We start from the raw sequence: 15548 nt of genomic DNA, 5'->3' as shown, positions 1-15548 counted from the left end.
ACGTATGGACGATAACCGTTCGATTTAAAGCACACAAGAGGGTTGGTTGAGGTGACCAAGTTTATGACAACGTAAGCTATAAGCTCCGATCACAGCGTTAACGATCAATTCATTAGTGATGTAACAATGGAGGCTCGGTAAAAGGCACAATCATTGAATGATCCGATAAAAATCCGAACTTATACAAGATACGGCGATTTAGTCGACACCGATTACTTGATGACTTGAAATGGACTCGTAAATTTTGCTTCGAGTCACGAGTCAATCTGCATTTCTGAAGCGTCGAGTCAAGTCAAGTCAAGTCATTTTTGCAAAGTGACTCGAGTCAAGTCAAGTCATGCGAAAAAGGTGACTCGAGTCATCCCAACACTGTTGCGCAATTCATCATAATCTGCTGAGAATTTATAATGACTGGAATTTATCGATCGCTATTGTCGCACTGATTCCGAATATTTAAAAATAATTATGTCAGATCACCAGAACCCCTTTAAATCGCAAAGTAGTGTGAAATTTGGCTTTGTTGCGTAAAATGACAACGAGACACAATATCAAGGTGATACAATATGCATCAATAATTATCCAATATTAAAACATGCCCTTACAGTTGCTCATCATAATCACTGGTTTATTAGCAATTTTTATCAGTTCGAAACACCGCAAAATGCGATACTATGAAAAGATAGGAAGGTGTCGAAGCTACTTGGAGTAGTCTAAGGAATCGGGCACCCACCTTGGCCTCGGCGCTGTAAAGACGAGGTATGCACACTGAATGAGAAGCAAATAAGATAGTACAGTATAGTATAGATTTTTGTGACATGTCAAAAAAGTCACAACGTTGTAGCGTTACGTCAAAAAATGTCAAAATTGTTCATTTTTGCAACCTGCATCGTAGATTTTGTACTGTCTGTGAACTTATCATTTGCCATTTTACAGCTTGTACCCTACTTTATAGGCTTGCCGTTGTAGACGGCCCATATTGTCTGCGAGTCATAAACATTCAAATGAAACAAAATTGGTTGACATAATGTTATGCCAAACGTACCGCAATATCCCAACTGAAGCAAGACTGCGTGGGCATATTGCGTGGTTTTCATATCAAGAAGCGTATGATGAAAAATCGTGATGTAGACTCAATTTCCAGAATGAAGCAACACAGTTTGTCACCAGCAGTGTACGCACAGCTTCAGTGCCTTCCGTCAACAACTGCTGCTGTTGAACGTTCTGTCTCCATTCTTCCTAAGCTACTTAGTAAGGACAGAATTTTCTACCCGAGAATGTAGGGACGTATCCGTCGCTGCACCAGTGTTGAGTTGACTCGAGTCTGACTCTTTTTCGTATGACTTGACTTGAATCGAGTCATACTTTGCTAAAAATGACTTGACTTGACTCGGCGTATCAGAAATGTGGATTGACTCGTGACTCGGAGCAAAATTCACGAGTCAATTTCAAGTCATCAAGCAATCGATGTCGATAAAAATCACTGTATGTTGCATATGGTCGAATTGTTCGCGAAACGATGGTGTAACCCGTGAGAGCGACCAATCATTCAATGATCGCGTGCGTTTTACTGAGCATCCATTGTTCTCTCACAAATAAATCGACCTAAAACGAAGTGATCGAAGCTTGCAGCTTACGCTGTAGTAAACTAGTATTGTGAAGTAATTTAACTTTCTTTAAAATAAAGTTTTTCATGTAAAAAATTTGTCAGTTTTTGATCATCATGTCTGGGTGTGTTCGGAGCTTCGGACAGCGTTGACACTCGGACATCGTGTCTTGGGGTGTTCGGACATCATGTCTGGTGTGTGTATTGTAAATATTATTGTCAACATGACTGTTCTTATTGTGAACATGAGATTGTTCTTATTGTGAACATGAGACTGTTCTTATTGTGAACAAGATTGTTCTTATTGTGAACATGAGACTGTTCTTATTGTATACATCAGACTGTTCTTATTGTGAACATGACTGTTCTTATTGTGAACAAGATTGTTCTTATTGTGAACATGAGACTGTTCTTATTGTGAACATGACTGTTCTTATTGTGAACATGAGACTGCTCTTATTGTGAACAAGATTGTTCTTATTGTGAACATGACTGTTCTTATTGTGAACATGAGACTGTTCTTATTGTGAACAAGATTGTTCTTATTGTGAACATGACTGTTCTTATTGTATACATCAGACTGTTCTTATTGTAAACATGACTGTTCTTTTTGTGAACATGAGATTGTTCTTATTGTGAACATGAGACTGTTCTTATTGTGAACAAGATTGTTCTTATTGTGAACATGAGACTGTTCTTATTGTATACATCAGACTTATTGTGAACATGACTGTTCTTATTGTGAACATGAGACTGTTCTTATTGTGAACAAGATTGTTCTTATTGTGAACATGACTGTTCTTATTGTATACATCAGACTGTTCTTATTGTGAACATGACTGTTCTTTTTGTGAACATGAGATTGTTCTTATTGTGAACATGAGACTGTTCTTATTGTGAACAAGATTGTTCTTATTGTGAACATGAGACTGTTCTTATTGTATACATCAGACTTATTGTGAACATGAGACTGTTCTTATTGTGAACATGACTGTTCTTATTGTGAACATGAGACTGTTCTTATTGTGAACATGACTGTTCTTATTGTGAACATGAGACTGTTCTTATTGTGAACAAGATTGTTCTTATTGTGAACATGACTGTTCTTATTGTCAACATGAGACTGTTCTGATTGTGAACATGACTGTTCTTATTGTGAACATGAGACTGTTCTTATTGTGAAGAAGATTGTTCTTATTGTGAACATGACTGTTCTTATTGTGAACATGAGACTGTTCTTATTGTGAACATGACTGTTCTTATTGTGAACATGAGACTGTTCTTATTGTGAACAAGATTGTTCTTTTTGTGAACATAATCGAACCAGCCCTCCTCGGAAAAATTGAAAAAAAAAATTTCAGATTTTTCCGTCAACCCCATGAAATTGTTGGGTTGTCTTCAAAGACGATGCAAAACAAATTTGACTCAATTCCAACTAGAAGAAGCGGAGTTATTGGAGTTTTTCGTTGATATCCACCAATTAAGGATGTCCCGGCCGTTATCCGAGAATTATGAACGAAAAACTCAAATAACTCCGCTTCTACTAGTTAGAATTGAGTCAAATTTGTTTTGCATTGTCTTTGAAGACAACGCAACAATTTCATGGGGTGGACAAAAAATTATCAATTTTTTTTTTTAATTTTACCTAATAAATCAAAAATTTCAATTCAGGATTGTACGGCCTTTACTGGCTGGAATTGAGTCAAATTTGGTGTGCATCGTTTTTTAGACAACCTGACGATTTAGTCATTAGGCGAGTGAGATCTGGGAGAAGTTTTCTGTTTTAACAACCCTAATGCACATTCGTTGTATGCCGCCGGCATCTGTAGTGATGGGCGAATTGTCTTGCTGTTATCATTTTAACTTCCATGAGCTCGGTGAGTAATGAAATAAGTAGAGATCGGCTGATCAATTATTTGGATTATTGCATAACAATGTAACCACTCAAATACGACAATGACGCCAGAGTGGAATCGGTGGCAACGGCACGCGCAACGTCACGCAAACATTTACATCTGATCACGCCAATTATTGAATTATGCTGACGTCACAAAGCGATACCGGAGTTCAGATCCAGAATAAGGCGCTTGCGCTTTACAATTAACGCAAGCAAGCGTGGCATTTGCGGAACAGCGTAGCCCTAGTCCGGCGTATACCACATTGTGTCATTTAATAAGTAATTCAGTATCGAATCAAAGCAAAAAATATTTCCGCCACACGGATGAATTTTTCCAATCAAGCGAGAAATCCGTCTGTCACGTACAACATGTTGTCGAAAACAACCACCGATTCCAGTCTGGCAATGATGTTCCTCATCGTGCTTCTGGCCGCCCTCAAAATTGTCATCAAGCATAGTTAACAACCTGCTGAAGAATTTTACGGATCCTAAAGAGACCTGGCCATCATACGCGATCAAAATTTTAGTCGAAGCTAGTATGTTGTTTTCAAGTTCCGAGTAGGCCAATCTTTGCGTTTATTGTATATTTTCTAGCTTCGTTTGAAGAAGCGGATAAGAAGACGGAACGGTCGCTGCACCTGCACCAGACAGATCCAGAGATTTCATAATCGTGTGATGGACTGCCTGCTAAACGGAAGTAAGTAAATCTGTTCATAACTTTGGTTAATTGAATGAGAAGGCAATGCTTAGTATATACAACTGACTGATGATTGTAATCTTTCTGTTTTTCGTAGGCTAGTTGACAAGTGTGGAAAATTCGAATTATTGATCAATCTTCATTTCAGAATAGTCCCTTCTCGTAAAAGGACGCAGACGATAGCTTCAAGCAGTGACAATGATGATGATCGAACTCCTTCACTTCCGTCACCTGTTTATCGGTCCTTGAATCCTGCTAAGAAGTCCGGTGAAACTGCAACCAACCACAATCTCATTTGCTGACTTGCGAGTTGGTAGTTCATGTTTTACAGTCGCAAAGGCTCGCTGCTTGGACACGCAACGCAATTGATTTCACTTTCCTGTCAACAGTCGAATTGACGCTGGTGAGGGCGCTCATTTATTTTGTCAATGTCGCCGGTGAAGACAACTATTCTACTTAAAGGAGATTATAATTATTGCTACACAATGTTTTCAAAATTTGATTCGTAAATTAGTATGAAGTAAAGTATTTTAGGACAGATATATTTCACTTGAAGTTATGGCACAAAATAGCAACGCATGTTGGTATTAACTTTCGATCTTGAGATGTCCAGACACAGAAATTGTCGGCGCCGAATAATCTGCTTTTGCAACCTGAGCCGCAGTACAAATGCTAGCTGCAAAGGTAAATATTGGCACCATGTCAAAAAAATATGAATTTGGAATCAGTCGAAATTGGTGGCGATCTAATTATAGTTCATTTTTTCTATAGTCTTCCTGTATTTTAGGTTTCTCAGTCAAAAAGCCTGCCAGCATAGACGGGCAACGCAATCAATCGCTTCAATTTCTTGACGACAATAAGATAGACGCTGGAGAGGAAGTGCCCGACTGCTTGGATGGCCAACCAGATCAATCTCTCGACAGTGAAATTGACATTGGTGAGGATATAGCAACCTCCGTGAAATCCACACCAAATCACAGTCGCGGTGTGTATGATTTTGATGTCCGCAGTATGTAAAGAATTAAAACTATCATTTTTATCTTACAGGCATATCAGCTCAATTTCAAGCCAGCATGGATGCTAGATTGCTAACTACATTGCAAACCATGGGTCATAGAGTCCTCAACGTTCAACAAGACATCAAGCAAATGTCAAAGAGTGTTCACAAAACAGAAAGAAACATGGACTTGATTCTGCCACACTTCAAAGTGTCTCTGCCTACAGAACTCCCTGCCGCGTTTCCATTTAAAGATGGTGAGGAACTCAAAAAGATGGATCCGCTTGTAAAAAGTGATTCTAGAGTATTTGAATAAATTGTAAAAAATACCACTGCCAATTAAGGTGCAGGCGCGTACTTATCTGCACTTTCTTATGAGTGAAGGCTGTTAATGGTGCTGGTGGAAATAATACTGACGACTTCATGAGGCGGACAATGCCAAGGCTAATGAAAAATGAAATTGCAAAATGCTGCAGTGTCTTCGGAAGACAGATTGACAAAATCGGTCTGAAAGATACAGTAATTTTTAATTGGTATGTTGCTCGATAGAATTTGAAGTATTTTATTCAGTTATGGACTGATTTACCTTAAAGGTCAACTATATCGACCAAAACAACTTTGGCTCATTTTGTAGAGTTTTTATGCTGATTCCAATAATATACATCCTAACTTCTAAAATTATGTATTTTCTGAGATATCGCAGTGCAAACTGCCGACCTCTGAGAAACGGCTGTAAAATTAGCAACCGTGTCGATGACGTACTACCAGCTGTCCCGCACTTCAATGAAAACAGATGCAGAGAGCAGAAGAAAAGCAAGTCCGGAAAGACCCTTTTGCACCCCAATATATGGAAGGCTGCTGTGCTTACCGATGTACAGTATTTTTCAATAAGCTGCTGTAGTCAGGAGTAGGAGCACTTTGCCATCATACTTTCTCTACCACAAAGGATGCTGTACAAAGATAAAGAACGAGTTCTGGAGGCACATCTGTCATCCAATCATTGACCAGTTGACCACGAGGTGTGGCCAGAACCCCCTCCCCTTGCTGCTGCACATGCAAGATTGCAACGAGATCAATATCTATGTGGAAGCCACCAGCAGGACAAGTTTTTTTTTATGTAAGCCTAGATCAGGGGTGGTTGTTTGAAGTTACAAATCTATGAATTTGTTAGGAAAATTGAGGTTGAAATAATAATTACCTACCGTGACACGGCATCATGATGATGCCGTGTCACGGTAGGTAATTATTATTTCAACCTCACTTTGCCTAACAAATTCATAGTTTTGTAACTTCAAACAACCACCCCTGATCTAGGCTTACATAAAAACAAACTTGTCCTGCTGGTGGCTTTCACATAGATATTGAACCGGTGTTACAATAAAAAAAAATTAAATGGAGTGTTAGTGAGTGTATATGATTGAATTTCTGCTGTAAATTATTATTTCAGCAACATTGACAATCCTGGCCGAGGGCATCATGCTGGAGCATAACATCAGAAAAAGAAAATTCGCCGAAAAATCCTGGGAATATCAAAACTTATTCACATAGATTTATTGAGATAATTTTCTTCTATGACATTCTTGCGATTCTGTATTTATTAGAACACAATAAAAGCTTTCGACTTTTCTGTATGTACCGAGCGAGATAGTGTAATGGTTATGCGTCAGGCTTCTCGAGCGGTAGGTCGTGGGTTCGATTCCCGGCCGGGTCATACCAAAGACTCGAAAATTGGTATCCGCAGCTATCCTGCTAGGCGCTCAGCAATCACGGATAGCATGGAGGAGAAAAAAAACGGGGGCGCAGACTAGATGACCTCATGGGGCCGTATCGCAACTCCGTCGTCAAAGCATCTCGATGGTGCAGGCGAAAAAGAATATCATATCTCTCTCTCTCTCTCTCTCTATTAAAATCCAGTAAAAGCTTTTAAGTAAAGCCATTTTATTACATACAAAGATAAAGTGGAAGTAGCAGACTGTGAGAACTGATCAGCGACGTCGGAATACTTCGGATCCAGTGCATGCGGCGGAGCTGAATTCCTGTCTGAGTGAATGTAGTCGGGTCTAGCGTCCCTGAAAAGTCAATATGTATTAGTTATATGCATCGGTCCTCAAGCTTAGATCGTCAGCTTACCGCACAATCTAACATGCATGCGGTACACTAATTGTTTTAGACGCGCAAGTCCAATCATTTGACAAAACGGTACGGTACTTTCGTCGTTCAGTAATGCCTGATTGTATATACCATTCAATGGCTTACCTATATACGGGGATTCCTCAATAGTGTCGGAATCAGATTTACTAGACACCATGTAGCTATCAGTTGAGTCCACAGCTTCAGAAGTTGACATTATCCCACTTCAATACATACACCACAGCCGCAGCATCAGAAATCCTCCTGGTAGTACGTCATCGACATGCTTTATTGAATTTACTACTGTTTTCGTCTGTGGTGGCATTTTGCGACTTTCGCTGCTCGATATCTCAGAAAATACGTAATTTTGGAAGGTATATGAGGTATATTTCGGGAATCAGCATGTAAAACTCTACTGAATGAGCCAAAATTGTTTCGGTCGATATAGTTGACCTTTAAACAGCTGCAGTCAAGATGAACTTGGCCACAAAAGAATGCACCGAAAAGGTTGTCGAAGGTTCCATGCAAAGATGGCTTGCCAACTCCAGAGATCGAGCCGGTGGTTCAAGATACTGACGAAAGAAGAGTCAAGAGTGCCGCAATGCCTCAATCTGAAGCATTGGGGTTACTTTCAACCAGAAAAGCGAGGCGTCTTCATAATATCAATCGTTTCATTCAACTGTGAGCACACAAAGAGTGTTCCGATTGTATGATAATCCAAGCTACATCGGCTGTGTGACTATTGCACCAGGGTTGTAATGACTCGAGTCATGACTCGACTCGAGTCAGACTCGAGTCACGATTTTTTTATGACTCGACTTGACTCGAGTCATTTTCTTGAAATGGGAAAATGACTCGACTCGACTCGAGTCAATATTTGGATTGACTCGACTTGTACTCGAGTCATTACGCATGACTCGACCCAAGTCATTGACTCGGCTTATTTTATATGACTTGAAGATGAAGAAATTTGCGAATCGTAATGGCTAGATCAACGCATCCGACGAATTCTGCCGACATCGCTATTTGTCAATACTGCTTTCGTTGCACTTGTCTGATATCAGATATGCCACCGTAAAAACAGCAGAAAATGATACATAGTAGCAATCATGCATTGTACAAAATCGTCCAGTGATGAAGAGGTAATAGATCCTCTGCAATCAAAGTACTCAAGACTTTTCAATTATACAAGCAAACAATTGAAGCAAAGTTCAATTAGAGCCAATGAAATGACTTAGATGGTCAAGAGACTGACAAGCTCATGTGTAGATTTGAAGGCGATGATTCTTTGCATTTTTGGGCGACTAGAAAGAATGAGTATTCAATGCTCTTCAGTGTGGTTCAAAAATGCTTGTCAATTCCTGCATCTAGTGCACTAGTGGACCGTGTATTCAGTAGATGTGGATTCATTCTACGGCCATGCCGCTTTAACATATATGAGGATCTCCTTTCCACATTAGTATTTTTGAGGTGTAACTCATTGACTTGATCTGCTGTCTGTGAAAACACACAATGCCCCTCGTCCATTTGACGTTTTGTTAGGTATGTGCATTGTGCACGTTAGTATAATGATGAATGGCTAATGTTGTGTGATGTTTGTACAATATGGCTGTTCTAAAATAACTTCTTTTTTATTTTACTGGGTGGTTACTTGATAAAATTGTTATGTTGCATAAAAGGAACACTGAATCTGGCTTAATTTGAAAAAAGTGGAATCAATGATGTGAGAGGAGAATATTTTGGATTTGAAAATAAATGGAGTATTTTAGTGAGAAATTCTTTCATATAATATAATTACATAGTAGTAAGCCGACTATTGTTTCATATCCAAAACATTCTACTCTAATAACTTCTCTTTTTCTAGTTGGAATTGAGTCAAATTTGCTATGAATCATATTTTTACACAATGTAACAATATCATGAGATAGCCGGTAAAATTCTAAAATCTCTATTTGTAATTAGTCTAAAATTTTCTTTCATAGCATTGCTTTCTACTGGTTGGAATTGAGCCAAATTTGATTTTTTAGGCAATCTAGCAATTTTAAGAAGTAGCCGGAAAATTTGAAAAAAATGTTTTTGAACAGCCCCATTGTACAATTATTTATCCAATGCTGTAACTGCGATGTAGTCTGTAATGCAATTGGGAAAACCTTTAGTATAATCAAAAGGTATCTGTTCTGTTGTCACTGCACAATGCACATAGTTGCATGCACGCTTTTACGGCATGCTGGCCTGTTGTAAATACCTCTACATAAACATACATCTATTGATTCTCTATCAACTAGTATCTTGATGTGAATTTGTTGGTTCTCTATCAGATAGTATGTAGACATGAATTCGTTGGTTCTCTATCAGCTATTCGTGAGCTATCGTCGATGTGCTCATAATAAAAACTGAATGCTTGTATTGGTGATGTATCAGACTGACAAGAGAGATATTTGATTTTAAGTTCTAAGATTAGTAAAGTTATATTTAGCATCGGTAAATGAGGCCAGGACCTGTCCGTTATCTGCCTAAATAAACACGTGCCAAGACTCTGATAGGGACAAAATGATCATGTTTCGCAAACAAGGAATTCGATATCACCCAAGCAGGATTGAAAACATGAGTTGAACATGACTTCAATACTGTGACTTGGACTCGACTCGAGTCATTACACCATGACTCGGACTTGACCCTTTAAACGGTGACTTGGACTCGGACTCGAGTCTGTGATGAATTGAAAATGACTCGACTCGACTCGAGTCAAAACCACAAAAGTATGATTGACTCGTGACTCGGAACCATGTGACTTGGTTACAACCCTGTATTGCACTCTGGACGTTCTTGTGCCAGGACATACCAAGACATTGAAATATTGCCAGAGGTACTCGAGTAGGAGTCATGCTTTACCAAATTTGGAGTGGAAGGAGCAATTTCCAAGACATGTAAAAACTATTTCAGGTGGAGGTGGAAGTACAAAATGAATTGAGTAGTATCAGAGTGTAGACTTTTTTCAATGGATTGCATACTTTTAGCAGTTATTCGGGAAGGCTAATTTCGAAATCGAAATCTGTGTCTTTGTAGGCTAATGCAAAATGACTAATTTATGCCTTCACTGTAGATCAGGGGTCGGCAACCTTTTGCTAGTCGCGGGCCAAATTTCGAGTGTGCAACTGTTTGGCGGGCCGGAATTTCTCTTAATACTATATTTTACGCTTACTTCGGTATATTATCCTACATTGCTGCAATCTTTATCATACCAATCATAAAACACATGTATTTACACTTCAACAACGCAGAATAAATGTGACAATTGACGCAGCTTGCTTTGTGAAAGGTTTTCAACTTCTGATAACAAGTCAGATGAAGCCAGAATCAGACCATATTCGAAATGGGCGTCCGAAATACGTGATCTTAGCTTGCTCTTCGTGAATTTTACTGTTCAAAACTATTGCTCACATGCGTACGTGCTACCAAAAATCGATGCAATGTCTTCTGCATTGTTGGACAAGCTGGAATAAAGATAAATTTCAATAACGTACTCTTTATCAATGTCATGCAGCGATATGCTCTTTGTATTAAATTTGTCATTCAATCCAACTGCATCGCATTTCAAAAAGGCCCCTTTGAAATTTTCAGGCAATGCTATTGGCGTCCACATTAAATGGAATTTATTTTGCAGAAGAAAAGTCGGTAAAGCGGGTGAATATTCAGTAATTAAATTTCGTATCACAGTTACAAATATAGCGTTGGTACTAGGTTTTCTCTCCTCCAGTATAGGAAAGTGAGCATAATTTTCTTCGTACTGTTGAAATTCCCCGAGACGCAGATTTGTTTCAAATGCGCCTCAACATCTCATGTATTCAATAGTTTTCCCGCCGAAGTTGCAAATTCAATTTGTTCAGATGTGACGTTAAATGTACCCGGAGAGCAAGATTAGATATCCATTTTCGATTATAAGATTATGAGTCGGCGATATTTGTATTTTCGAGGAAAGGTGCCATTTCATTTCTCAGTTCATAGACTCGTGCAGGCATAGCTGCTCGACTTAATGCGCGAACATGGCAGATATACATTACATCGTCATATTGAATCTGTGCTTCTAGTAATATTTGGCGTAACAATGTTGGTGATTCAGTTTGTGAGACAAAATCATATTAACAGTTTTCATCATTGTGGCCAAAACACTTCAGCTTTTTTGTCTTGGCGCACAATGCCTTTTGGGAATCAAACTATGGATAACTAACCTACGGAGGCTAGTTATCTGTAATTAAACAGCGTAAGTTTGAGATTTTGTCATTGCGTCTGAGATGTTCCAAGCGTTTTTGAAGCAGAGGAAGGACACCTTTATTGTCTCACCCCATCGGTAAACCCGTTACAAAGTATGGTACACTTTCGGTGGCGAGATAAACCCGATTGATAAGCACTGATCTATTCTACTCTAAACAGACAATCTTCATCTCCTACTTTAACCGCCTTCGTTCTATGGCGTCAACATAGACTAATACGATGTAGGAAACTTATATCGTAGCAATACCGCATTCTTTCCAAGCAGTGCGGCACTGCAGATTGAAAGGCATTGTGAAACGGCGGGCCGTATTCTTGTGGTAACTAATTATTATGTCGCGGGCCGGACGATTTCGCTTGGCGGGCCGGATCCGGCCCGCGGGCCGTAGGTTGCCGACCCTTGCTGTAGATGAAGAGGCTATTTCATGCTGTTGTTTAAACAGACTCATCCTGAAACTACTAGCCACCTTACAAAATCCAAATTGTAGAGAGTAAGTAGTCAGTTTTTCCTAAACTGTCCAATTAGAAGTTGGAGTAGTCTAAACATATTTGATTGAGTAAGTGGTGCAAGTAGGCAAAACCTATTGGAGAATTCTGAAAGAGTAGAAATACTTGGCGAGTGCAGTCGTGTAGTTTCTTTGCCGCGTCATATCTTTATGGTAGACCTGCCAAATGTACGCTGTACGAATGTTACACTGAATATATTGGATGGTTTTCTGTAGCCGATGTTAATGCTTATTTATTTGCACGGGAGAAATTCCGCGTATCTGCTGTGAAACTAAAAACATACGTCTATCGTTATGTTGAATGGTGGAATTTGAAGTTGGCTCGTCTAGTTAGTTTTAATATCTGCCTGGCATAGAACGACATCCTTTCGTTAGAATGGTCCACGTGTTAAGTTGAAAAATTGGGGAATGTGTGTGTTGCATTCGGAATTATTCACACCAAGAAATTCCCTAGAAAACAAATTGAGATGAATTGCACACTACCCCTTGCAAACTCTTCACGTTCCGAAACTGATCTCGTACCTGCTGCCTCTTCAGATTTTGAAATTAATGTCATGCCCTGACGTAATCATGTTTGACTTGCATATTGAATGACTACAGTAACCGATTTCAGTTGATCACTGCTTCATATAATAATGCTTTCTGTACAATGTACATATCCTTGCCATGTGTTTTATCATTCTTTTCCTTACTTTATGTGATGCCTTTTTGCACATTGCTTTCCAATTTCTTTATCATGCATTACCTTGCTTCATGTGACACTGCCTCTTTGTACATATTCTTGCCATGTCTTTTAGTATTCTTTTGCTAGCTAGAGGTAATTGCGTCTTTTTAAAGTCTTGCCAATTTTGATAATTTTTTCATCACCTCTTACTATACCTCAAATTACTGCCTCGAATTACTTGTGGATCACTCAAATTTTTCAAGCCAACGTGCGACACCACAAGGTACACTTCTAAAAGGACAAGGGTGATCTGCCGTGTCCCATACATCTTGGTTTGTTCATTTGTTACTACTCACTATCGCCAACTGTATATAGTTTCACTGCATGTATAAATTTTGCAATATACTGATTTGCCCGATAACTGTGTGAATAGATGTTATTGTATTAGGTTTCGGGGTATGATATTAGTGGGTGAGATAGTACAGAAGTAGGAGACAGGGCTAGTGGTCGACTGCGGCGGCGGGCTGTGGCACCTATCTGGCGTCGTGGGGCACCCAATTGGTACCCTACCTAATACCGACAGATATAGCCGCCACAATTTTGTGGTTACCAGTTGGTTTCCCTCGTGGTCACCTGCTTTCGACCCGCGTTGGTCCCTTGTTGTCCCCAAGTGGCCGTGTTACCTGGGAACCGAGGACGACAAACAGCTGAATGCTATGTACGGAGGCACCAAGGGCACTGGCGGTACCACCAACACGGCTCGCCCTGTCGTTACCAAACCTGGAGGATCCTGCACGGATAAAAACAACCGTTGCAAATCAAGGGCGGACAGAGGTGAATGTAAGAAAAACCCGGGCTATATGCTTTTCAACTGTAAGAAAAGCTGTAAAGAGTGCGGCACCTCTACTATCACACCCACCACGAGCAAAAGAACGACTACCAGGAAGCCCACCGGATCCTGCGTTGACGAGAATAGTAATTGCAGAGCATGGGCCAGAGTCGGGGAATGCACTAAAAACCCGCGATACATGCTTGTCAAGTGCAAAAAGAGCTGCAAACGGTGCACTCAACAACGTAAGAAAATTTGTCTATAACCTGACTTCTCAGAGACGGTCAGTAGAACTGGGTAGAATCGAATAAGTCTGTTCTAAATTCTGCATCGAGTATTAGGCTTTGAGCTGAGCATTTAAGTATCACACAGTATACCTCTAATACAGTAGGAATGATGTGTACCAATTATGCGACTTCAAATAGTATAAAACAACTTCTACATCACGCTCACGATATTGCGGAGCGGATCGACAAATTCTCCGGACCTACTCCGACCCCGTTCTTCAAAGTTACGATCCGACTACGGTCCTACTCCTAGGCCGGATGCTTAAAATGACCATGATCCGCTCCGAAAAACTCCGTTAATAATTATTTACCCACAGGGTGGTATTGAATATTGATTAAAACGGTGAAAACAGGGAATTGAGAACTCAAGGATGAAACCCAACCCTTATCTGACGTAATTATGCCAACTTGGACTTGGCATGTGGTTTATTTCCAAAACGTTTCACTTTACCTATTGATTCGAGGGTGAAAGAGGGTTAGGCTCTCTTAGTTTTAGCGAAACGGACTGATCCTGCTCCGATCTGACTCCAGCAGTAGGCTATCAGAAAAAAGTACTGATCCAGCTCCGAACAAGCATAGAGAAAATCCGGCCTGATATCCAATCCCGCTCCTGTCCATGCCCAGCTCTAAATTACGACCATACCTTATTTAATTGTGACGATATACCGTCGTGGTATAATCCACAGCTTTATTACCAAAGGGTAGCGGGTTCCTACGTAAGTGTTTGAGGTTTATCTAGGTTCCTCCTCCCCGTCTCATCCGTGTAAGCGGTTTCTTAGAAAAAAGCTTGGAAGTGAGCCGTGCTACAAGTCGGTAGTTACGGAATAAAAATTAAGAATATAGGCCTGGTGTAAATGACCATAGTAGTCGACAAACACCATGAATAACACAAACAAACAAAAACCTTATTTCATTGCACTTTGTAACAATGTTGTGCGTTAATCACGACTTCACAGACATGTCATTTCAACTGCCGTGCGTAGATCTGTACTACATGTTTCGTATTCTGCGATATGGCCAATAAAGGTCCTGGCACAGTCGTTTCATCATATTCCCACTTTTACAGAATGCGACGACAAGAATCGATACTGTCCGTCGTGGAAGACATACTGCGACGGGAGAAAATATCCCTCCGTTCTGAGAATGTGCCAGAAGACATGCAATTTGTGTTAAACGATTGTAACGCTACCATTGTCAAGGCTCGGTCTTTGCTGAAACAGCCTGCCTTGTGAATAAAGATTCGAAGCAAATTGCTATATTTTTCGATGGGTTAGCTGGGATATAGAAGTCGCACGAGTATATAGTCGATCTGGATCCTTACTATACCGCCATCTTAGTCAGATAATGCTACCATGCACATCCTAATATAGTTGGGCAATGCAATGCACATTTATTGCCTAATTCCCCTCTATCTTCTGATATAGAGTTTTGCAAGCCATGGTAAGTCGAATACTGAGCAATGAGCAATTGAGCATATATGCATGACGAAGTTACATGCAGATTGGGGCATATTATGGTACGGGTAAGTAAAGCGACAATTGGTTGCTGGTGCTTGTATTCAACGGGCGAAATATAGATCGTTTATCGTAACGAGCTGTATAGGAAGGCATCCGACCCTCCGTATTGGCAAACACAAGGTTATGCATTCAATGGTATAGTATAGTAAAGC

At 39.9% G+C, this 15548-nt stretch overlaps 1 protein-coding gene and 1 long non-coding RNA gene across 2 annotated transcripts; both read left to right on the top strand.

Annotated features, from left to right (window-relative positions):
• The first annotated feature begins 4269 nt into the window (after window positions 1-4269).
• On the top strand, window positions 4270-5200 carry LOC145435263 (uncharacterized). Its single transcript, XR_013913771.1, has 3 exons — window positions 4270-4464; window positions 4529-4600; window positions 4985-5200. It is a non-coding gene; the product is annotated as an uncharacterized LOC145435263 (long non-coding RNA).
• Window positions 5201-13457: 8257 nt separating this feature from the next.
• On the top strand, window positions 13458-15131 carry LOC145435599 (uncharacterized). The gene is made up of 2 exons (XM_080312883.1): window positions 13458-13837; window positions 14946-15131. The coding sequence occupies exons 1-2, from the start codon at window positions 13480-13482 to the stop codon at window positions 15050-15052; spliced, it is 465 nt and encodes a 154-aa protein (XP_080169009.1). The 5' UTR covers window positions 13458-13479; the 3' UTR covers window positions 15053-15131.
• Window positions 15132-15548: the final 417 nt, after the last annotated feature.

Source organism: Botryllus schlosseri, chromosome 3, assembly GCF_051294905.1.
Source record: "Botryllus schlosseri isolate E-star chromosome 3, Bs_hap1, whole genome shotgun sequence".
NCBI classification, from domain to species: Eukaryota; Metazoa; Chordata; class Ascidiacea; order Stolidobranchia; family Styelidae; genus Botryllus; species Botryllus schlosseri.
The sequence above is the reverse complement of the archived record's forward strand: the minus strand, read 5'-3'. Positions and strand labels throughout refer to the sequence as shown.

Bases quoted from the DNA above. Each gene is read 5' to 3' on its own strand.
- LOC145435599 (XM_080312883.1), top strand. From the start codon at position 13,480: ATGTACGGAGGCACCAAGGGCACTGGCGGTACCACCAACACGGCTCGC. The intron at 13,838-14,945 runs GTAAGAAAATTT...CCACTTTTACAG, and splicing joins CAAACGGTGCACTCAACAAC to AATGCGACGACAAGAATCGA.